A 25745-nucleotide genomic window follows, 5' to 3' on the forward strand; every position below is an offset into this window, starting at 1 on the left:
CTTGTTCAAGTTCATGAGTATCTGCAAATCGGCGACCATGTAGAAATTTTTCAATTGCTCGGAACAGGTGGTAATCACTGCGAACCAAATCCGGAGAGTACGGAGGCTGTGGCAGCACTGTAAACCCTAGTTGCTCGATGGCAGCAGTGATTTCCCGGCTGGTATAAAGACATGCACTATCATGTTGCAGAAGCTTTCCTTTCGCCCATTTTTCTGGCTGCTTCCTTTGATTGGCTCTGCCTTCCAGCCAGTCGAACAGTATAATGAGCTCCTTCGTGGCTAAGCGGTTAGCGTATGCGCTTTTGGCGTGGGACACCCGGGTTCGATTCTGTTAGAAAATATGTTTGAGCTTAAAGTGTTCGCTAATATGCGAATGGCCGTTACGTTGTTGGGGAAGCCGGATGTGTAAATAATGTAGTTCATAATGTCGGATATTTCAAATGAGTTTTTGATATGTGTAATAAGAAAGATTTAGAGCATAGAAATTTGGTCTAGATGTGGAATTATAAATATGATTTGTGTTAAGGAGAGAGTGCATGGTGCATAGATTTAGAATAAAGATTTATAGAAAGAAGTCTAGTATTTTAAAGATAATTAAATAAATAAGGCAAATTACTTTTATACATTTCTTTGCTGTAAATGTTCCTTATTACACATATCAAAACTCATTTGAAACATCCATTATGAACTACATTATTTACACATCCGACTTCCCTACCAATGTAACGGCCATTCGCATATTAGCGAGCATTTTCCGCCCAAACATATTTCCCAACAGATTCCCGGCAGTAGCTCATGTGTTTCGGATTCCACGTTAGTCAGTAGGTCCCGTCGCATATAGCCTCGCTGCTGAAAGGGACGTTAAACTCAAAATCAGCTCAGCTCCACTCGAACAGGATAATGCCTTTCGTGACCCAGAACACTGTAGCCATACGCTTCGTAGCCGAAGATGATGTTCGAAATTTCTTTGCTGGTGGGCTGTCATGATGTTTCCACTGCATTGATTGCTGCTTTCTCGTGATAATGGAACCAGGTCACATCACCAGTCACGGACCAAGACATGAAACTTTCGGGATCATGATCATGGCGTTATAAAATTCCCTGCATACGTTCACACGACATTGTTTTTGCTCTGCAGGCAAGACCTTTGGAACCCATCTTACACTGACCTTCCCCAGCTGTAAATGGTTGTGCATGATGCGCTACAAAGTGTTTCTGGTGAGTCCTGTGGCAGTCTCCATTTCAGAGAATGAGGTATTTGTTCTCTTGAGTGGTCCTCTCTATGACGACAACGATGGCTAGTGTTAAATTTTGACTGTTCAAAAAAAAATATAACATATCCTTGAAATCATACTCGATACCGTGCTTAAAAAAACAATTTGGACACCTGAATAGAGTAAAATTATGTACTGTGAGTAAAACTTTATCTCCTGTAGGTATTCTTTAAATTTCAGAAGCCAACATTTTACAATTTAAAACTGGCTGAAAACGTCAACAGAATTGGTTGCTGAAACTTTTTTTAGTAAAAGAATCAAAGAGCATGTAAACAGGTTATTAAATTGTTATTCTTAACAAATATGTAACAGACATTATCTGTGTTACAGTTTGTATACCCTGATATTTAATTTAAGTGTTTTCAGATTGTAGCTGGAAAAAGTCAACCTTAATTTGCACATTGTATGGCACATTTTAAAGTGTTTGTGGTGTTCAAACTTACTGTAAACCTCTACTTAAACAGCTAATATTTTGTGTATTCTCTACCTGTATATGTGTGAAGTCATAAGATCCCTATGAAAAGATTTACAGGTTAAAAAAAAAAAAAAAAAAAAAAAAAAAATTAAAACATCAGATTTTCAAATCCACAGGCAGCTAATTATTATGTTTTTGAGCACTGTGTATACTGTAGGTAATAATATTGGGAACTGTTCTAAGATGTAATAGTAAATTAATATAGAAAAGAAGTGTGTTCTACATTTATATCTAATCAGAACAGTTAAAAATTGAATTTTCTGTTCTGTTATGTGCTTACAGAAACTTTGTATATGAGGATCATTTCAAAAATACTCCTGCTTTCATACAAAGAATACGGAGGTCATCTAATGTATATTTGAAAATGAAATTAAATCTTTCAGTTTTACGTCCCACGATTATGCCGGCTAGGCTGAAGGAGACGGTGATGATGAGAAATTAATGAAATGGTGGAATGAAAAAAGTGGGAGGAAACGGAAAAATCCCGAGAAAATCCACGAGCACGAAGTTTGTCCACCAAAAAGTCCACACGGCGCGAGCTGGGATCGAACCAAGGACCCCAAGCACCGGAGGTGAACGCTCTACCACTGAGCCACCGCGCCTCCTAATGTATATTTGAGTAGCAGTACAGCAACAAGTCTGTAATTATTTACAGGTGTTTGTAAAGATATATCCTCTAATTCAGTGTTCAATTACATGGCATCAACTGAATACATCAATATATAACAGAGGAGCAAAGTGCAGCCAACAAATTTTGTTTCAGATTGAATAAGGCTGCCGAGAAAACACGAAATCATAAGAGAAGTTCGTTGGGACCCGTCTCGAATACGAATTTCATTTTGCTGGTGACCTTAACAAGTCTGTGGAGGGTATTCTCAACGATCTTTCAAAAGAGAGTTGCGTTCAGTATCTTGAAAGTAGTTAAATGGATGAGACTCAGGCATGGAGGCAGAGTATTTGTTTGTGTGTTCGTTGAACTTTAGCGTCCCCTTTCAGGAACCACCGTAATACGTTCAAATTTTATTTTTCTCCCACCAGGAATTGAACCAGGGACCAAGTAAAGACATACACGCTAGCCAGTAGATCAGGAGAGAGTATTATAAAGGTTCATAACTTTCTATCATTACTGTGTCCGTTGTGATGTAATCAGTTTGGGTATTTTTTGAATGCTTTTTGTAAATTTATTTGTGTCCCAAGTGATACGCTCAACTCTGAAATAGAATGCCTGATAAGGGATAAAAAATAAATATAATACGATATTCTTATGATGTAAATGTGTCCTATTTTGTTACAGCATGTTTGCGGTTGAAGGTGGAGCTGAGGACGTGTACGCTTGTGACTATTCTGTTACAATGATTGAGACAGCATCGAATGTGTTGAAGGCAAATGGCATGGAAGATCGTGTTCACCTTCTGAATAAAATTTCCACTGATATTCAGATCCCACAGGACATACCTCACAGGTTAGAAATAAACTTTATATTTTTACACTGAGTTTTAACCCTTAATTTGTTGTTGCCTCAATACGTTCGTGCAACAAGAGTGCTTTTGTGAAAGAGCCCCTAATGCATGTATAACGTCTATGCATTCATGGTTCTGAAAATCGCAAACAATTGATTTAGTTAATCTTACTCACCTTAAAGCAATTGCCTGGAGGCTGGATCAGCATCACTATCATCCACGTTCAAGCGGCTCTTTATCCGATTCTTCTACCATCAATTCGGATCCGATTCTTCTAGCATCAACTCGGATCTTACAATGGGCAAAAATGTAGATGTTCCCGTGCTGTTCGGATTTTCCTTGGCAGTTATTATTGTCTTCTCGGTGCAATGCAGTGTTGCCACATACCAAGTAAACCTCCGCTGCCATTTGAAGGTACATTTCCGAAATTCAACTACCTACATATTGTTCCGTTACTCGATCCCAGCCCATTCCATCTAATAACTCAATTTCGATTACCGTTAGATAGCTTCTCCCCAGCCGCTCATTTATTATTTTTTTGTTTTTTCTGTATCTGTATTATGTATTGTAATTAGTACTTTACTACATATTGTACATTGTATTTTGATTTATAATGTCTCTTGTAATTGGAAATTTGTCCTGTAATACGTGAATTTATAAATAAATAAATAAATAAATATGAAAACAATAATCCTGTAAAGAAAAACCTAATGAATTTTGTCTTCGATAAATTCTGACTTGTTTTTGACCAAAACGGGAATTCAACTCGAGACTTTCGATGTTTTCTGTGGACTTTGTTTCTAACGTCTCTACGTCGGAAAATTACTAATTATGTTATTTCCATATCTACATTTTATGTATTACTGTTGAATGGGAAACGACTTTCGTAATAATACACATAAGTTGTAAACTCGTTGACCAATAATAATAATAATAATAAGAAGAAGAAGAAGAAGAAGAAGAAGAATTCTAGAAAGTTAGGAAAAATTATTAAAAAATGTAGCAACTGTGTTGATAGTTGTATGTTTATAAGTTTACGATACTTCGAAAGAGTAGGTTCCTTTTAAGCTTAGGTCTTAATTTATTGACTCGGTGATGAAGACATTCCAAGTAGTTACTGATTAAAACATGACAAGTTTCATTTCGAGTGTCATCTTTTGTTGAAATAATGGAAGATCTCAAAGGATGAATAAAGTTTTAGGAATTAAAATCAAAGTCTTCCTTCAAATGCATTTATTTATGTTCTTTATATTTTTGAAAGCTTTTGTAAACGATTTTCCTTTTGTATTTTCGTTTCAGAATTAGCCTTGTTGTAACTGAAACTATGGACGTGGGTCTGTTGGGTGAACATGTGTTGGAAACCCTGTCACATGCTTGGAAGTCCTTACTCCTCCCACCATGTCCTGTTCTAGCCCAGGGCCAAGGATTGTCGTGTGACGGGAGCCATCGTTGTGGCGTTGTGTTGCCGTTCGGTGCGACTCTCACAGTGGCTGCTATTGAATGTGATTTAGTAGTGAGACAAAGGAAATTACTGAACACAGAAATTGCACAAATGTTGAATCTTTCCCAAACCTCTATGTTGATAGAGACACACGGTGACTATGATTCTATTGATCTTAATCAAATACCAAACGAGTTTAAATTCTTGACAAAGCCTGAACAGATTTTATATATAAATTTCAACAATCCGAACGATATGGATGAATTGATGAACGATGTCAAAAGGTGTAATTTTTCAACTGTGTGTACAACATCTGGAAGACTAGATGCTCTAGTGTTATGGTTTGAACTACGATTGGACGAGGATATTAAATTATCGACATCCCCCAGTAGTAACTCGTGTTGGGAACAGGCTGTATTTCCTGTTCAATCTCCTTTGGAAGTTTCAGCAGGACACCGAATCCATTGTGGGCTGAGTTGTCGATCTGGAATTTCGGCACAGGTCACAATAGAAGGAACTGTGAGTACTACATGCGAGGATGGAGCTGCAACTGTTTCTCAGGACTCTAACAATCTTGTTGAGCTATTTACCGAGCTTACTACGTCTTCTCTGCGCCAGAAGCCTTTTGTGACATTCACTGAAAGTGCGATACGTTTCCTCAATGACAATCAATGGATGGATGCTTTAGTTTCAGTGGCTCACAGTAAGTTGTTGCATTCAAAAGAAGCAATCACTGTTTTAGACTTGAGTCCTTTCCCAGTGCTAGGACTTCTTCTCCTTAAATTTCGTCCAGGAAGTAAATTATTTTGTATTTGTGATAAAGATGTGAAGCTTGTGGCTTCCTTAAATAAAATAGACGAATGTAGTGTAACCGTGGTTAAGGAACAAAATGTTGAAACTAGCGATGTTCAGTTTGATGTGATAGTGGTGAGTCCAATTGATTCATCGGGAGAACTAGACGAGAAAGCAATGCTTCAACTTCCTTCCTTACGGTAAGTCATTCTTCTGAGTCACCATTTTCTATTAGATCTCTCATAAAACTAACCGATTGCAAAGCCACGAGTATATCGAAGGATATTATTCATAATTAATCTCATTTCTTTGTACTAGGAATATATTTGTGAAATCTTAGTCTTTTGTTTCTGTCTTAATAAGGGATTTCATGACTTCGTTATTCCTAGTCAATCTCTGCTTTACCATCTCCTTCCTTCCTTCCCTCCCTTTCCAAAAATACATTTCCTGAAATTCAGTATTTATCTTTTCCATGGAAACAAATTCCTTATCACATCACATATATATATATAGTGATGTTATGCACGTACTAAAGGTGTGAATATTCAAGTCACGCTGTCGGGCCATCCGAACGCCAGACCTTCGCTTAAATAGGCTGCCTAGTTGTCCGTCTAGATTTCCACTTTTTTTCTTTTTCTTCTTCTTGATGTACTAAACTTTAGGCTGGATGGCATGTTTTTTGTCATGAGAAATCTTTAACTTTCTATTCTAAAAACTTTGGTCTCGTTTTTGTTAGTCTGCGTTTTTTTTAATAAGAAGTCTCTAATAGCTGGTTACCATGTTGAGGCGTTATATTGGATGGCCTCATGTACTCGAGAGATGATACAGTTATTGATGCAAGCACCGAGATAAATCCTTCTTGGGATGTACATATGTATATTTATATTTTCAAAGGTGCAATTGGCTCAGATTTTGTATTTATGGGTGATATTGCCGAACTTTACGAAGTGAGAGCATTTTCCAGGTGGCTTTATCCACACTCCACCCCTATCTACTGTATATTCTAGAGGTGGCCAACCTTTTTAGGTTTGGGGGGCTACTTTTGATTTCAGAATCACTAACAATTTGTTTCTTTGTTTACTAGCCCGCTAGAAGGAATCATAAAAGAATAATAGTGATCGATGCAGACCACCGTGGGCTACCTCTCACAATTAGCTGGTCAACCAGTCGGAGTCCATCATTCTGCCCAACGACAGCACCTCGTGATGCACTGTGCCCTTCCAATTACATAGCATAACATTCCTGGGCGTCAGTGTGGACGCTTGCCACAGACTGTGGAGCTTCTCGCTTCGACAATGGTCTTTTTCGCATATTGTTGTCGTAGGTTGTCTACTTTTCATCACTGGTGATCAACCGTTTCACAAATACTTAGTAGTTCGAGTTTCTTACCTTTCAGCGGAGATGACTCAGATCATGTGGCACGCAACATGTGTGACTTCTTGTAGCCAACTTTTTCTAATGGTTTAACAGTATTTGGTAATGGATTTTTAAATCATTGTCGTTGTCATGATTTACATGCCGCTCGTGCTCGACATTTCCCAAAATATCATTCCCTTTTGCTGCTATTGGTCACGCATAGCGACAATCATCTTTTACATCCAGAACGAAAGCAACTGTACCTTTTTTTTCTTTTTCTAGCTATTGCTTTTGATGACTATCTTGCCCATAAACAGTAGAAACTTTCTCACAAGCCTGCGCAGCATTTGTTCTGCAGTTTTGAGGATAATGCACTAATCTTTACGGCGCATTATCTTACATCTGATTCTAAGAATTCCAACACTTTTTCCAGATCTACTAGCTTCAACTATCAACTGTCAAATGACGTTAAGCCTGTCCCACTGCGACTCATATACCTTGAGATTTTGAGACACTAACAGCATCCCTCCACAAAAGGCTCACTACTTTTTAGACTACCTGATATTTGTGGATGAAATGCACAGATCATTAACATAATGTTCGTTTTATAGGTTTGAAGAAGTCAACTTAGAAATGTTATGAAAAAAATAACTTTTGCTTTGTGATGTAAATAAGTCAGAATGATTGTAATAGGTTAAGATTTATTATATAGTATATGGTAAAATAAAACTGTTTAGATGTAGTAAAATTAGAAAAGGCAAAATTTGAAGAATGAGAATTCACTTGTGTAAATTTTCGTGAATTGTTGTGCATGTTACATACTGTCGTATATAATATTGATACTACACTATAGTCTTCATAATATTGGATAAGGTGTAAAACAACGCCAATAAACATGAATCTGATTATTTTTTGAGTGAAATTTCTTTATAAGATTCATCAGGCGAAGTGAATTGGTCATTGCTCTATGCGTTCACTTCTCACCAAAACTATCTAGTTTTGTCATAAAAACTGTTCAAAATAGCTAATATCAATACTCACCAGTTTCAGATTGTCACGACATACGTATTACTTAGCTTCCTCTAAACATATTAATGTACTTGTATTATTTTTAGTTATTAACACTACTTTACTAAAATTTAAATAATGTTGTTGTTAGGAGACTTTTGGCAGAGGGAGGACTGATCTTACCAAGAAGGATTTCAATCCTGGCTCAACTGGTGGAGTCAGAGTGGCTTGCGAAAGCATCGAGTGTGCTCAGTGACCAAAATACTTGCGGCTATTGCGTAGCGGAGTTCATCAATATTTATCAGGTAAGGAACATTTTCTCTTTTTTCAATTGTGTAGAATGAAGTGAAAAGATGTATTGAGTTGAATTTTGACTGGTTTAGCTAAGATCATTCCAGTGAAGAAGTGAAAGGAAAAAGAAAGGATATTCGATTATACACGCGACCCAGCAAAGAAATGTCACTTATATAGGATTTGATCAACACTTCCATGCGCCTGAGGTTCGCTATTTAATTGACGATGGATTGCTTCATTCCCAAAGGCGTTAAGGTCATGTATAATTTCTAGTTGTGGGGATGGTAAAGAACTCTTCTCCTTTATCAGCCAGATATCTTATCATACAATTTTCATCCATAAACATATGATTTTCCATATGCAGATGTCCGATGATATATAGTAGATATATTCTTCACAAGATGATTGGGAGTATTGCCATCTCTTTAAATATTATCCTATTGATCCCGTGTAATTTTAAGCAGTTGAAATATGTACAATAAAGGAATTGTCATCGTATTCAGTGACGCAGTTTCTTGCAGATCGTGCATTTCGGTGAATTTGTAATGATTCTTACGACTTTGTTTTTTAAATATATTCTGAAGTTCTGGCGAAGACCCTCAGACAAAGGACTAAGAGTTTGTATTATGTACATGGTCTGGGCTATTTTTTTCTAGCTTGTCTATAGTATTTTTGCCATAAGAATTTATTATTTAGGTACATATCTAAAATTTGTACTGCGTTCATAAATTTACGAACTTCATGATTCATGGTTATTTGCGATAGTGTGTGTGCAGTTCCATGGGATAGCTGATAATAGTTTCATTTTGCTTTATCTACATTTAGCTTTGATTTATTTGTAGAAAAGCACTGTATAAAAGTTGGGATATTGTAACCTGGTTTGCAAACAGCAAACTATTTCTAAATTCCAACAAAACACCCTGCTTATACTTTCATTCTAACTACGCTAAATTGACATCATATCCAGTACTTTGAATAGACGAAGAAATAACGGAGCCAGCCGAAACAGTCAAGTTGGTCTTCTGACAGATAATAATTTGTCTTGGTCTCAACATATTGTAAAATTCTCTCATGAATTATCCTCTGTAATTTTCCTGATAAGGTCACTTGTTCCCATTTTAAGCATAAAAGCAGTACTAACGGCTTACCATGCCCTGTTCCACAGCAAAATCAGATATGGAATAGCCTTCTGGGGTTCATCCACTGAATTTAAGGAAGTTTTTATACTTCAAAAGAAAGTAATAAAAATAATCACCAATACTTCATATTATACTTCTTGCAGAACGCTATTTAAACACCTAAATATTCTTTCACTTCCCTCATTGTATATATATGAAACAATACTTTTGGTCTACAAGAAACAAGAACTGATAAACATGGATATAATACGAAAAAGAAGTTCCTCTTTATAATACTACTTTGTTTTCGAAAACAATGGCATACAAAGGTGTAAAACTTTTTAACTCATCAAATTGTCTCTTACCAATCATGAAAGTTGCAAAGTTAATACGTACTCTGTTGCTAAATTACTGCTTGTACAGTGTGGAGGAATACTTGCAAACTGATCTACATTCTGCTAAGTCGAACATGTAATTTTTGTGTATATTATATTTTTCTATTTTGTAATAAATAAATAAAAAGTATCTTCTGTATACGGAAACCACAATTTTATCTTGTTTTTCTATCATCTACGAAATATTGTAAAAGTAGTTATGTTTTATGTTTAATGTAATATACAGGGTGAGTCAAAATAAGTGTTACAAGCCAATATCTCGCGAACTATACATCACATAAGAAAAATATTAAGAGACAGTGTACAATACAGAGGGGCCTCAGAAATGAGTCAAACATTAGGTTTCCCCCGCCCCCCATTTTGGGGGGAGGGGGGTGAACGTGAAATTTTCAAATGGGAACATAGGTCGAGTGATACCTCGTTCGAAAGAGCTTGAAAAATTGAACAATTTTTGTAGGAAACAATTTTTGATATGGGGCACCGTTTTCAAGATGGGCCCCAAAAATGGTCCTGTATCCGATAAAATTTCCAGTACTTATAAATAAGTGTTACAAGCCAATATCTCGCGAACTATACATCATATAAGAAAAATATTAAGAGACAATGTACAATACAGAGGGGCCTCAGAAATGAGTCGAACACTAGGTTTCCCCCGCCCCCCATTTTGGGGGGAGGGGGTGAACGTGAAATTTTCAAATGCGAACATAGGTCGAGTGATACCTCGTTCGAAAGACTTGAAACATTGAACAATTTTTGTAGGAAACAATTTTTGATATGGGGCACCGTTTTCAAGATAGACCCCAAAATTGGTCCTGTAGCAGATAAAATTTCCAGTACTTATAAATCGGAAACGGCTAAGTAGAAAAACATGAAACAAAAAATGAAAAAGGTAAACTCCATAGGCAACGTGGAATGGTGTTGTCGTGGTTCCCCAGGGCCCCATCATGGGGCCCCGGGGCCAATTTTAAAATTTCAAATCTGAATATAGGTTGAGTGATACCTTGTTTGATATATTATGGAAAACCAAACAGCTTATTCAAAAAATATTTTGATTTCGGGCAAGCCTGTTTCAAAATGGCCACCGGAAATGGTTCCACATTCAGATAGAAAGTACAGTGTTCAAACTGAGTGTTACAAGCCAATATCCCACGAATTCTTGCATCAAATGAAAAGTGTTATGAGTCAATGTACAATACAAACAGGCCTAATAATATGTCGAACACGAGGTTCCATCATCATACTGTAAGTGAATAACAAGTAAAATGTTCGGGGGCGAAATCGACCTATAAGGGTTAACGTAATAATAATAATAATAATAATAATAATAATAATAATAAGAAGAAGAAGAAGAAGAAGAAGAAGGATACTACTACGAAAAATAATAATAAAACTAGTAATAATAATAATAAAATGAATGAAAATAATAAGACAATGAATAATACTAATACGTATGCGCAAAGAGACGTCGTTTCTCAATCACTACAATCCTATGAGAAAGGGATAGGAAGGTACCTATTAGGCCCTACTTGTAGGCAACATCTCATTAATAAATTCTAATTCTAATTCTAATTCAACATGTGCCCAGTTAGAGTAAGGAAAGCCCGTCAACGTCATTGCCTGGGGAATGGAACCGATGGCCTTCGGAACATAGTACAACGATAACGTTGTATATTGCATTCACACAGGGGACGGGGATGTGTGTTGTTTGTTAATGCAGTGTGAATAGTATGGTATTATTTTTTTCTTGTGGAGTAGTAGTGTTCAACGTAAAATCATCATTGATATTACATTGCCTAGCTGTTAGTGAGAGTGTTAGTGACTTAAAGGGAAGTGGCAGTGTGGATATTGTAGGTAGGGGCTATAGTTGTGTGTTGAACGGTTCAAAAGCGTAGAAAGAACGGGTTATCAACTTTGGTGATAAGTTTTCCGTACAAGGAAACGAACACTATCGCATTAATATTATTAGTTTGAGTAGCGTTTGAATGGAGCAATGGCGGTGTTTGATCATTGTGTAGATATGTTGCTGGTGTTGGGCGATTGTGGAAGAAACTATCGTAACGCGGCACGAATGTATGCAATGCGCTATCCCCAACGCCAACAAACATCGCACATGGCATTTCTGCGATTGGAGAGACGTTTGCGGCAACATGGTAGTCTTGTCCGGGGACGAGGTAGGGGTCGTTACCGCTCTGCAACCAATGAAGAACGTGCAACAGGAATATTGGCAGCAGTGCATGTAGACCCACATGTAACCACGAGACACCTCGCTCAGGCCAGTGGAGTTAGCCAAAGATCTGTAGTGCGTATTTTGCACGAGTACATGTTTCATCCGTATCATATCATCTTACATCAGGAACTATCTGGCAATGATTTTCATGCCAGATTGCAATTTTGTCTATGGTTGGAAGGTATGGAAAACAGACAGCGCAACTTCATATCCACCATCTTATTTAGCGATGAAGCTACATTTACAAACACAGGACACGTAAACCGACATAATATGCATTATTGGGCTAGGGAAAATCCACTATGGCAGAGACAAGTTGCTCATCAGCATCGGTGGTCTCTTAATGTATGGTGTGGCATCCTTGGTAACCATATCATTGGGCCATATTTCTTTTATGGACGTCTTACTGGTGATACCTATGCCGCATTTATCAGTGATGTACTATACTCGGAGTTGTTAGAGAATATTCCTTTCGCTGAACGTATAAGAATGTGGTATCAACATGAAGGTGCTCCAGCACACAACGCACGCCAGGTCAGAGTCTTATTGGACCACCGTATGGCGAATAAATGGATTGGGCGTCGAGGTCCTATTCACTGGCCTCCACGATCTCCTGACCTAACCCCACTTGATTTTTTCCTCTGGGGTTATGTTAAGGATCGGGTAATGTCCAACGTACCAACAACTACTGATGATATGAAGGCGCGTATCCAAGGTGTGTGTGCATCTATCACTCCAGAGATGCTACATGATGTACGAACATTCCTATGCCGCCGCTTACGGAGGTGTGTGGAGCAGGGTGGAGGACATATCGAGCATCATTTGTAACACGGTAAGTGTTGAAACTATTTGCTTTACAGTGATTGAAATTACAATTTTTAACATCGCACATACCCGTAGAATTACTAAACGTTATTCTACTACTTTACAGGATATTAGGTTGTGGTAATGCTGTTGTGACAGGCTTGCCTGAAATCAAAACAACTTTTATAGTAAGCTGTTTGGTATTTCACGATCTATCAAAGAGGTATCACTCGCCCTATGTTGCGATTTGAAAATTCCATGTACACCCCTCCATACAAAAAGGGGCGACGGAACTTCTTTAACACAAATTTCAGGCTTTCTGTATTGTACATTGACTCTTAACACTTTTCTTATTTGATGCGTAGTTCGCTTGATATTGACGTGTAATACTCAATTTGAACACTGCACTATCTGAATGTGTAACCATTTTTGGCGGCCATTTTGAAACAGGCTTGCCCAAAATGAAAACAAATTTTGTACGAAGCTGTTTGGCTTTCCACGATCTATCAAACAAGGTATAACTCAACCTACAGGTATAATCCCATTTGAAATTTTGAAATTGGTCCCGGGGCCCCATGATTAGGGCCCTGGGGACACCACGACAACATCATTCCACATTGCCTATGATGTTTTCGTTTTTCATTTTTTTTTTTTTTTTGTTTAATCGTTTCCTACTCACACGTTTCCGATTTATAAGTACTGGAAATTTTATGTGATACAGGGCCAATTTTGGGGTCTATCTTGAAAACGGTGCCCCATATCAAAAATTGTTCAATTTTTCAAGTCTTTCGAACGAGGTATCACTCGACCTATGTTCGCATTTGAAAATTTCACGTTCACCCCCTCCCCCCAAAATGGGGGGCGGGGGAAACCTAGTGTTCGACTCATTTCTGAGGCCCCTCTGTATTGTACATTGTCTCTTAATATTTTTCTTATATGATGTATAGTTCGCGAGATATTGGCTTGTAACACTTATTTATAAGTACTGGAAATTTTATCGGATACAGGACCATTTTTGGGGCCCATCTTGAAAACGGTGCCCCATATCAAAAATTGTTTCCTACAAAAATTGTTCAATTTTTCAAGCTCTTTCGAACGAGGTATCACTCGACCTATGTTCCCATTTGAAAATTTCACGTTCACCCCCTCCCCCCAAAATGGGGGGCGGGGGAAACCTAGTGTTCGACTCATTTCTGAGGCCCCTCTGTATTGTACATTGTCTCTTAATATTTTTCTTATATGATGTATAGTTCGCGAGATATTGGCTTGTAACACTTATTTATAAGTACTGGAAATTTTATCGGATACAGGACCATTTTTGGGGCCCATCTTGAAAACGGTGCCCCATATCAAAAATTGTTTCCTACAAAAATTGTTCAATTTTTCAAGCTCTTTCGAACGAGGTATCACTCGACCTATGTTCCCATTTGAAAATTTCACGTTCACCCCCCTCCCCCCAAAATGGGGGGCGGGGGAAACCTAATGTTTGACTCATTTCTGAGGCCCCTCTGTATTGTACATTGTCTCTTAATATTTTTCTTATGTGATGTATAGTTCGCGAGATATTGGCTTGTAACACTTATTTTGACTCACCCTGTATATTTGTATAATCACATCATTGACATATTCTATATCATATGGCAATCAGCCAATGTGAATGGTCATTAAGTTCAATTCAATTCAATTCAATTGTAAGATCAAAAGCTTCTTACAAATCATCTATCTTTTTCAGTTACAGTTTGTAGTATCATTAGCAAAAGCAGTATATTACCTTCTTTTTATTTTTAAGGATAGATCATTAAGACAGAAGATCCTAGAACTGACCTTGTGGAACGCCTTTTCTTTTTTTTTTTTTTATTTTATGTTTTTTATTTATTTTTTTAATTTTGTAATTTCAACAATCTAATTACCTACAAAAAGGTCTGGCACATCCCTTTTTGTTTTCTCCCCTCCAACTATGAAGGTACATGCATATAAGATTGTCAGTTCTAAGGAAATACTCGAAGCACTTCTGCTGCCTCATCCGTCTAGTTAGCGATACACCAAAGGCTCTTCTTAGTTCTAGATTTACAAATATGTACATTCGTCTTACTTTTGGGTGTTGATCAGCAAATAGCGAGATGAAACAAGAACATGTGCTGTTATTTTATTTACCCATTTATCTTTACACACTTTGCAATATCAATCCGATTGTCATTTGCTATAAATTTCTTGCAAGAAACCGATCATCGTTTTTTCTAAATTTCCTGCAAGTTCCCTACAGAAAAAAGTTTTGAACACTTACAAAGACAAAGAGACAGCATAGCTGAACAAATCCATCTGGACTGAATTGTCATACAGTGATCGACAGTAGGTATAAAAAACCATAAATTGTACGATACCTTCCTGTACTTTTGGAAAATTAGCTATCAATAGACAGGTATTATCCTCCGTTCTGAAAGGGTTTTTAAGAAATAAACATCGTGTATACTGTCAAATATTCAATGAGTTGTCCAACACACTGAGATGAATTTAACGTTAACAAACAAATAATGTTGCTTCAATGTGGCCAAGTTTGTATGTTGTTATTGATGTGTTAGCCTGAAAGCAATTTTGTTCAGCATTTATTACGTTAAGCTTCTGTAGAAATTAGGTTTAGCATTGCTCTTTCAAACATTTTAGATAAAGGAGACAATAGATGTATATAGGCGTATAATTTTCTAGTTTCTCTAAGGCCTATCCGGTTTGCCATAAGGACAAGACTGTGTCACGTGATCAGATCAAAAGTCACGTTTCGTGCTAAATGAAGTCTGGAGATTTCAAATCCAGAGGGGTGAGATATTTGAAGCACGTAACCTCCGCGTGGGGCACCCTGGGTAATTCGAAGAAGATGCATATACTTAATCATTATTGATTTTACTCAAACAACCTGACTTTTGACAATGTTCTATCCATATTTACCTTATGTGTTATAGCTTATCCAGACTTAAGAGTAGACTGTTGGTCTTATGGGAACAGCGATGCCAAGTTGAGCATTAAAAACAAATGCAGAACAGATCGCGCTTCTATTATACTGCCAACCGGTGTTGCCAACTCACGTAGTAAAAAAAGAAATCCACACCACAACGATTAATAAATAATAATAATAGACCTAATAAAATTGAAGTACTTGAAAAAACATCCCGCAGACCATCCGCTGAAATTATTACTGCCTTTTTATTGAGAGTGCCCCCGTGGATGAGTGGTTACGCTCGCCGCCTTGTAATCAAAGGGTCCTGGGTTCGATTCCCGGTGGGGGGACAAGTTGTTCGAATCTCGCGTTAAGCTGCAACATTATTTCCGCTCTCTTTCCTTTTTTGATTAAAATATTTTTCTTTGGTTGTGATAGAAAAAGTGAAAGAAAAGAAGATGGAAGTAAAAGTTTACTTTTTCTTAAAATCAGAAAGATTTCATTCAATTCTTTCTGGTCGTTCTTTTATTCCTTTTTAGCTACCTTTTTTCGTACTTGAAATCAGTGGAAGTGACAATATTAATGAGCGCACTACGGTGAAATTTCTCGTCAGTTGACAACGGTATTTTTGAGCAGACAGTTTTAGTCACGTGAAAATGCACTGTCAACGTTTTAGCAGCCGTTACGCTTATCGTGTCTTCCCCCTTCGAGTTTAAAAAACAAAAACTAGCCATTACAAGCTAATTAAATACTTTATAAGGAAAAGAGAAGTTACGAAAATTATTTTTGTATCGTCGGTAAATATTTAACATTCTTTAAAATAAACTACAGTAGTGAAATCTGCTCTGTTTAAGGGGGTAAGTACGCAGAAGTAAAAGCCCATAAGCAACCACAATACAGACTTAACTCTGGACGAGCTATATACATCGTTTGTAAGCTCTTCACTATGTCTTTGCAACAAGCTTTCAATTAGCCATCTTCTTATAATTTTTGATATATATGGACGACTTTTTTTCTCTCTCATTGATTTTTCATTGACTTTAATGTTTCGTACTTTTTGAGTATGTTCCATCCATTTTAGGACAATTTGCGTTTGGAATATAGAATCAACAATCTCTCTTCTACATTTGAGCTGAATTTCAGCCCTCTCTCTCAAATTCTGTTCATATCATTGCAACCAGATAGATCCTTTGAAACGAAGAAATTTACTTTTAGCTGTTTTCAATCTCTTAGAAAATTTCCTTGTAGAAATCTATCTGGTATGTTAATATGTTGAGAGTTTCTATCGAGAATTACCACTGGGATGTCTTCAAACTTTACTGGCTGTTCTTTTGTTAACAGATTATTTTAGCAACTTTCATTGCTATTACTGGTTCAATAAATATTGTTCCGTCAGTTTATTTGTGGTTTATTTTACGTTACTTAAGGAATACATACGAACATAGACCAAAGATGTCTTTATTTTTTAGTTTTGTATATAAACGATTTACATGACAACCACAACAAACAAATATAAGTTTAATCACCAGCTCACTCATACGATACGGTATGTATCCGTTCTTTTATTACCCAACATTTCTCATGGTTTTATTTCTATAGGAAGATGTAGTAATATTTTATGTGTTAATATAGAAATTATGTGATTAACTGTACTTATTTTAATTCCATTGTCATATATTGCGAGATTTTCGCTATTTATAATTTAATTATATTTATAATAAGATAATTTAATTACCTTCCAGGTAAATCATCATCTAGAGCTATCATTGAATGCATTGCAGCACACACAACTCAGCCCAGTAACTAAAATCTTAGAGATTAACGTGGATTCTGTTTCTCAGCACGACATTGCGTCATACATTGTAGAGAACCATCTGCAGTTACCAATTACAAATGAAGGGAAAGCAAATGCATTACCCTATTGGTTCGAAGTAGAATTTTGGAAAGACATTCGTGTGACTACGTTGAATAATGCATCCCATATACACCAAGCAGCCATTTTGGTCAGTCCAAGCGAAGAAGTAAATAAAGGAATGACTAAGAACATTATCTCCAGATATCAACAAGGACTTTTTAGCATGAAACTAGTTAAGGAAGTCTTGTGAGTAGTGTAAAGTGATTTTCTAAGAATAAACTATCTTCATTGTTTCAGATGTAAACAAGATTATAAAATTTATTCTTCACAATAAATAACTAAAATGTAAGAAGTTTTTTTTTTAACTTCTTTTTATTTAGGTGTTTATAAAGCTCTCGTCAGGAGAACAAAGCGAAAAATAAAAAGCTACCAATGGCAAAATATTTAATAAAATTCTACTTATTAGCATTTAACGAAGAAAACTGTTTAAAGATCAGACACATCTAATCAATAGACCTCATTAACCTGAACAAAATGACATGGGTAAGCGTAAAACCTCCTGCATAGTTTTGGAGGAAATCGAAAGGAAAACAAATTTCTTATAAACCTCACACTTTGATGTTCTACTCATCATTAGAAATAAACAAACAAATACTTAACCCAGCCTTTCTGAAACGTTTGTGTTTATGAGGGGAAAGGGTTAATTTGTATCACTTGTTTCTTCACATTCCAATTGACGTATGCATTATGGAGAAACCAGATAAAACACTTATTTACTTTGGTTGGTTGTTTGGTTGATGCAATGCAACGCACCGAATGCGAACTGCCATTATGACCAAAGGAGGAAGGGTGGGTGTTGGTTGTTGCAATGTAACGCAAAAAATGCGAAAGGCCATTATGACCAATAATGTGCGTCTATGTCCAAATCAATAGTCTGCGTTTACACATAGACAATGCTTAACCAATCTCATACATCAATTTTAAGTTTCTCAACAATACAAAGTCCAACATATCAGTAGTTGGAAAAGAGAGGAAAACTTAAGTGTATTGGAAGAAATTAAACGAGAAGTTCTTTGTCTCCAAAGTGAAGGAACGAGATTAGTTATTTTGCTCTGTAATGCATAGTTCCACATAAATAGGTCTAACATGAAATAATGGAGCGTCGAAGATGTCGTCCTGATATTTCCAACGTAACTGACTGAAGTAAATATCAGTTTGTAGCAAACTGTCATGTGATTGTTAATACTTAGAGAAAGTGTTATTGTTAATGTATGATAATGATAATACTACATTCTTAGAAAATCTATTGCTGCTTTTAAAAAGGCTAATACAAAGGAAATTTCTTTCAAATAATAAAATTGAAACAAACTTCTTTTTATTATATCTTCTACAAGAACCATAAAGTTTCCCTAATGTAATTTGCTAATTGACTAGCGTTAGTTGTTATAGTGTTATTTCCAATTCTGATGGACATACGTGCAAGCTTGCCAAGAATTGTTTATCTTAAGAACCTGTATTTAATCCTAGAACGGCCACGCTAATTTAGTACCATAAAGTGCCAAACTGAATCCAATAGACTCACACTATTTATATCATATTAACAGCCTTATATTTAGTTAAAAAATTATAAATTCAGGATTTTCTTTTTAAAGTATACTCTATTCCTAATTTTTTACCTAAGTTACATCCTGGCCAAAATTGATGGTGACTCAGTTGTTGAGACTTTCTCTCTCCCGAATACATACACACACACACATACACTAAAAATAAAAAGGGATTTTTGGTAAACCAAGCTCCTTAATTAGATTTTAACATGTACTGGAAAAGGAAGATCATATCTTAAGACAAATCATTTGTTTGTATTCTAAACATTCCACAGCTCATAAAATTCACGGGTCGCTTCTGTCTTATTTTTGCATTTCTCAAACGAATGTTCACCACAAAATACTTCCAGAGGTAAATTCAAAGTAAATCACTGACACTTCAGGATTCCTTTAATTACAATCAAAATAATGATTTACAGTAGCAAAGAACACATTTTAAACATAAGCTAATCATGTATTCATTAAAAGGTAGTTGTCCCAAAAGCACACAGAATTATCTACCTATGAAAGTTTCTGCAAAGTGTTATCGCCTTCTTCGACACATGTCTTTTCAGAAAACTAACGTCGGATGTGGAACTACATCCCGTTGATTATCTTCATTCGAATAGCATTACTTTTCATACTTCCGCTAATCCACCATAAAATTTCCCTTCTACCTAAATATTCTTCTCATGACACTAATAGCTAATTAATAGTAATTGAAGAAACATGGATGTTAGTCTCACTTCTTTCACGCCACTAATAAAGTAATTTGCCCAAGAAAAGTGTTAACACTACCTTAATATGAAACATTCCTTAAAAATCAAAATATGAGATATACTGTACTTCCTCTGAATAAGGGAATAACATTTTGCCGAAACGTTCACAGTTACATCATTTTCAGTGCTTTTAGGGTACATTCTATTAAATCAAGTAGCTTTTTCAAGTTGTGTTCCATTTACGATTGTTGACGATAATAATTTCAGTAACTTTCTGTCTCCCGCGTCAGAGTACAAATCAGTATGGAATGCACCACAAATCCAGCTTTCAACATCGACGAAGGCAACTTTAAAATAATAAGGAATGGGATATAATTACAGGAAGCTTATTATCCAACAGTCGTATTGTCATATACACTTTTTTTTTTTTTTATCACAAAGCTGCTACTTACAATTTTACTGTTTAGTTATTCAATATTTTATAACAATACTGATGAAATTAAACAAAGAAAACCAAAAATGAAGGTCCAATACACGCAACCATTAATATTGATGTAAAACAGGAATACATTTCGTCTTTGAAGAGTACTATCATTTATTTTACCTTCTGTAACCCATCATTTCTTAAGGAAACAGTAAAACAATCAACGAAATTCTATTAGTTACAAAACTGTAAATAGAACACAACTTAAGTGAGTTAAAATTTAAATATTTACTTAAAGACAGAAAAATTAAGCATTTTAAATCAAAATTAAAAAGATAAGTTGAAATACTAAGTCCGTTGATTGCATCTGTGAGAGTTTTCCTGAACGGTTTCGGCCACCTATGTTGTGACCTTGTACAGCAGTTTGTTGTTTACATGATGACCGAATCACTGTATAAACAAATGTTGTACTTTCGGTGCAAAAGTTCGAAATTGAGAGGATACCTCTTGTTAAACTGGTTGTTTATTAGAAAAAAAAAATAGGACGATTTCTTTATGAAAGAATAGACAATTTAACAATTCTTCTATACTAATAATGGGAGAGACCTGTAGACAATATTAATATAGGAGTCTGACTTAGGTTCTGCTTCTTCTTCATGTAACACACTTTACTTGAATCTTCTGTGCCAAAATGAAAAACTGTTGAGTATGTAACAATTAGAATACACTAAAACTACAATTTACTACTTAAAACATTCTTTTGTCGTATGTGCAAAATGTGTTCATAAAATGATTCTATCCTTAAGTAACTTTCCTGATGAACAAGGCTACAACTTCAGTGGCCGAAACAGTTCAGGGACACCACTCTTACAGATACAATCAGTGGAGTTAGTGTTCCCACTAATCTTCTTAATAACCTTTTAATAAGTAAATAATCAAATTATTCATTTCAAGTCAGTCAGCTAGTTACATGAGTCGTTGTTATTTGACATTAAATAATTTCTTAGCTACTTTCATTTTTTTTAATAGTTCGTATAAAAACGAAACATCAATAATCAGGGATCACCGAGAAGTAATTAAATAACTTACAGTACTTAAATGTATACATTATGAGACTTAATTCTGACCAGGCCCTTAATTCGATTTGTGTTGCACGTAGTCCTGAAAAGAAATCATCATATATATCAAATCGCATGTTCAAATTTAATTGTGGTACTTGAAACTTCCGCAATATACTAGGAGTGGTGTTGACGTCTTCGGATTTTTAAAATCTTTTGAGTTTTATGTCCCACGGGTATGCCGACTAGGCTAAAGGAGACGGTGATGATGAGAAATGAATCAAATGGTAGAATGAAGAAAGTTGAAGAAAACGGGAAATCCCGAGAACCCCCCCCCCCCCACACACACACACACCTACCTCCCATTATTGGATTTTTTTAAAATAGAATGTTATCTTTTATTCAGATTTGGAGTGTACGCAAGAGAATAGGAACATTTCATTTCAAAACACGTTGAAAATGAAGCCCAAGCTAGACACGAGCGACGTAAAATTTTCGCGCTTCGTACGTCAGAGCATAGCTCGTGGATCCGTTTCTTAATGTTTTACATCATATGCATGGCCTTCCATGCATGTTCATCCATTTCTTTTTGGCTTATGTGATTTGACACTGCCATCTGGTGACTGATTAGAAAATTATTTACCATCTGCTGCCTGATAGAACAGACTTCTTGGAAGACATTTTCTAGACAAAATACTTGATCCTCAACCGAAAACAAACTTCATTCAACCAAAACCCATAAAGCCTGTTCTGACAAATCAAAGCATTCTTTTGGTAACGCTTCTCCGAAGGAGACTGGTGCCCAGATTGTAAAATGCTTCTCTCCTTTCCAGAATGCTTCAAATTGTACCACATAAAGGCTAATTAAATGTAAATATTGTTTTCCATATTGACACTTTTTTTTATGGTAATTTAGTGCTTTTTTTTAAATAAATTTCTAAATTTCAAATATTGGTGTTGAGATTTTTTTCATGTTAAGGTATCCTTGAAACACGTACTTTCAGAATATGACAACAGCAGTCATTACATTCATGCGAAAAATGATTTAAAATATGCCTAAAAAATCCTGGGTTTCTAGATCCCACTAGTGAAACAGCACTTGGGTCTCAAAATGTTATTTTTTTTAATCCTTCAAAAAACATTGAAAATGTAAAGAAAAAAATGTTTTTGTACATCGGACACCACTCGACAACTGCTTCTAAACTTACAGAATATGAATTTCGTGAAGTTTATAAATACTATAAAAACTAAATCCTCCATCTTTAGTATTTTCTGAGGAGCAAAAATGTCATTTAAGACCCCCCCCCCCAAAAAAAAAAGCCTTAAAAAAACGCTACACTCTTACGTACATTCCTAATCTGCACAAAAATTTCACATTCTATTTTGAAAATTGAGATCTTAATACAACTTCGGAAGGTCAAAATGTCATAATTTAATTCGGCACATGCGATTTGATATTGTCTTTGAACATTATGTATAATACGACCGAATTAAAAGTCTCTTACAAACTAACTGCCTCTCACTGTATAGGTCGTATAGTTATTACGTATCAGAATAAATATACCCGTACATCCAAGTCATTTTACACTTCTTATTTAGTATTAATGACAATAAGATTTCTACGTATTACGTTCAATCTAAATTATACTAAACCTGGAGTTACCGAACAGAATTTAACTAATGTAGCAAATAGGAAAAAGATGTTTGATTATTTCAGGCAGTTTGGACCCTTGATTATTAGAAACAACATTCAACAGGAAAGCACCTGAAGCTTCAAGTTAAAAAAAAAAAAAAAATCCTTCTAATATCAAGTTGTAAAATGGTGTTTTATTAATAATATGCTTCTGTACGTTAATTATTCTTCATTTATATTGTACAGCACAATTCCAAGTGTAGTATCCTATTTTAAATACGGATTGTTTATAAAACAATTTGCGATTTTAAGTCTTTCGATTTTAAAGCATCCTTTTACTCCCAGTCCGTTAAATGTAAAGTTTACTGTATGTGCATACTGGTTTTAAATTTATTAAGTTTGAAAATTGGTTTGTATTACGTTAAAATTATTTTCCCTTTTACTCCTTTATATAGTATTATAAATGGGAAACTCAATTTGTATCACGTTGAACTTGTCAATGGAAAAATGACTACTTGTATTATACACCGTGTTTCAAAAAGAATTGACCTGATTTCGGATGGTAATAATTACGGAACATGGCCAGCAAGGAAATGAGTGTTGTTTGAATGGGCGTGACCTAGAGTTTCCAAATATCACCGTTAGATGTCAGTCAATGCGTCTTCTCAGTTTGCAATCAATCAGAAGAAAGATGGCGTCCGCTCAACAGAAAGCGTTTTGTGTGCTGCAGTTTGCAAAGACTGAGTCAGTGATTACAGTCCAGCGTGCTTTTCGTCGTCGTTTTGGCATTGAACCACTTGCCCCAAAAACATTCGTCGATGGTATCACCAATTTGAAGAGAGAGAGGATGCTTGTGCAAAGGTAAGAATCCACGTTGGCCTCGCACTTCCAACGAAATGGTGGAATTCAGCTATCGTCTAGATGTTGTTCGTGGTGGACACATAGAGCATTAGTTAAGATTTTTTAAGTATTTTGCAATTTATCCCATTTTCTAGTACGCTTTTATCAATACATATGGACTTTTAAAATCAGATAATTCTTTTTGAAACATCGTGTATTTAACTTCAACTATTTTCCTTTATCCATTTAGTGTCTACGAAAATAAATATAACACCTACTTGTATTTTCATTTTTCTTAAATCATTGATCCTGACAGCACTGAAAAGAAAGGGCAACATAATCTTTATGTGACACAGTGTTTGTTATTTTTCTTCTTCCTTCTAAAAATAAACTAAAATATATTGTAGCTACATTTCCTCTCGGACGGTTTCGATTGACTAGATTAAGAATGAATTTTGTCAATTTGAGTAAATTTTTCTCAAACGTAATTGTTAAACAATATGTAATCATTATTAAGAAAACGGAAATAGTATTAACAGGAAAACCTTTCATATATTCATAATTTTCTTTCTTCAGAGGGGAAACTAAAATAAAAGGCAACTGTAGGTAAGAAGCGAATACTTATTACAAACACAAACCGCCTTTTCGACATAAAATGTAATAATTTCAACTATACAAAAACAGCCACACTTTCAGAGCCTTTTATCAATTCGTTTTTTTTCAAGTGAAGCTGTTTTTATTGCACATCCTCCACATTTTATTACAGAAGGTACAATTACCAAGATTTTCTACCTGAAAATTATTTACATACCTATTTTATTTACCTTTTGTCTTAATATACAGTATATATATATATACACATTAATTATGGCTTTAAAAAATATAAACATATAAATTCCTTTAGAGCAGCACTACAAAAAATGACCTTCACGAGAACAAAGTAAAAGTGTATTTGACTGACGGAATCAGACGAATATTCCAGGCTCCCAATCATCGTCTTCATCATCCAAGGCCACGCCATAGAAAAGCATGTTGAAGCACTTGGACGCTGGGTTGTTGAAATGGAGATACGGACTCTGAGGATTCAGCTTCGCATGACACAGCCAACAGAAGTAAGTATTGCATCGCCAGCACACCATCTTGTTACAGCCTTCAGATTTCTACAAGAAATGGAAACCAAACTTCAAAAGTTTCAGTAGTGCAGAAACAGCCGGGCCCCTATCACTATTGCAATTACCCATCTTCCTATTTTTTGTGTGATTGAGGAAAGTTGGCATCTGACAGTTCGATAAAGCACGTGGTGCTCTGTTCCCAAAGGCTTTGCAATAATAGAGACAGCAGCTCTGGCGATGAACTTAGAACGTTTAACAATTTTACAATTATAATAATATTATAAAATGGTTTGTAACGTATGAATTCCAAATAACAAACGTAAGAGTACTTAGTATATTTCAGAAAAGATTAGATATTCAACAATCGGCAACTGCGCGGTTAATAACCTTGCTTGTCTAGCAACAATGTGAAAGTATAGTTTTAACACTTTAACCCAAAAACCTCCCCTTCGTTCTGTTATAGCAGCCTTCAGACGACAACCTTTTTTAACTTCCCATAGATTAATAACAAGCAAAGCATTCATAGGCTACGGACAGGTCTAATGATGATCGAAAGATTTAGTTTATTTTGTGTTTTTTTACGTGTATTGTTTACAAAGACATGTAAAGTATTGTATTTTGGTTTTCCTGTACCCCATGAACAAAACACCTTTGTCTACGTGACATACCATTCCCAACAAACGATAAAGAATTTTCATCGTATCTCAGTATACAGTTAATACTTCGTCACAGATTGTTATTTATTGATAAACAGAGATGGCAATGTAAAACTTTCTCTTTGTATATTTCTCTCTACTTCTAGCTTACACTGCCAACAATTGAAATAAGCTTCACGTAAAGTTCAATGTACAGTCATCGAAATCAATCAATAAACCCACAATATTAATGATTAAAGCTATAGGATACATATTACACAAATATCAGCAGTCCTACTTTTATACCACGGAG

At 35.6% G+C, this 25745-nt stretch overlaps 2 protein-coding genes across 4 annotated transcripts in view; one reads left to right on the forward strand and one right to left on the reverse strand.

Annotated features, from left to right (window-relative positions):
* Positions 1-17780, forward strand: part of LOC145685677 (protein arginine N-methyltransferase 9-like) — a 55193-nt gene extending 37413 nt beyond the window's left edge. The window contains exons 5-8 of the mRNA XM_081758078.1: positions 3044-3211; positions 4509-5642; positions 7958-8111; positions 17316-17780. Coding sequence (XP_081614204.1) covers positions 3044-3211; positions 4509-5642; positions 7958-8111; positions 17316-17678 — 1819 coding nt within the window. The 3' untranslated portion in view covers positions 17679-17780. The remainder of the gene's footprint in view (positions 1-3043; positions 3212-4508; positions 5643-7957; positions 8112-17315) is intronic.
* A 1624-nt stretch (positions 17781-19404) lies between these two features.
* The window catches only part of LOC145685678 (E3 ubiquitin-protein ligase RNF14-like), a 44255-nt gene continuing 37914 nt past the window's right edge, over positions 19405-25745 (reverse strand). For all 3 annotated transcript variants that reach the window (XM_081758079.1, XM_081758081.1, XM_081758080.1), the window contains exon 7: positions 19405-24845. In XM_081758079.1, the coding sequence (XP_081614205.1) occupies positions 24651-24845 (195 nt within the window). In that variant the 3' untranslated portion in view covers positions 19405-24650. The remainder of the gene's footprint in view (positions 24846-25745) is intronic.

Source organism: Thermobia domestica, chromosome 5, assembly GCF_964235325.1.
Source record: "Thermobia domestica chromosome 5, izTheDome1.hap1.1, whole genome shotgun sequence".
In the NCBI taxonomy this organism is placed as follows: Eukaryota; Metazoa; Arthropoda; class Insecta; order Zygentoma; family Lepismatidae; genus Thermobia; species Thermobia domestica.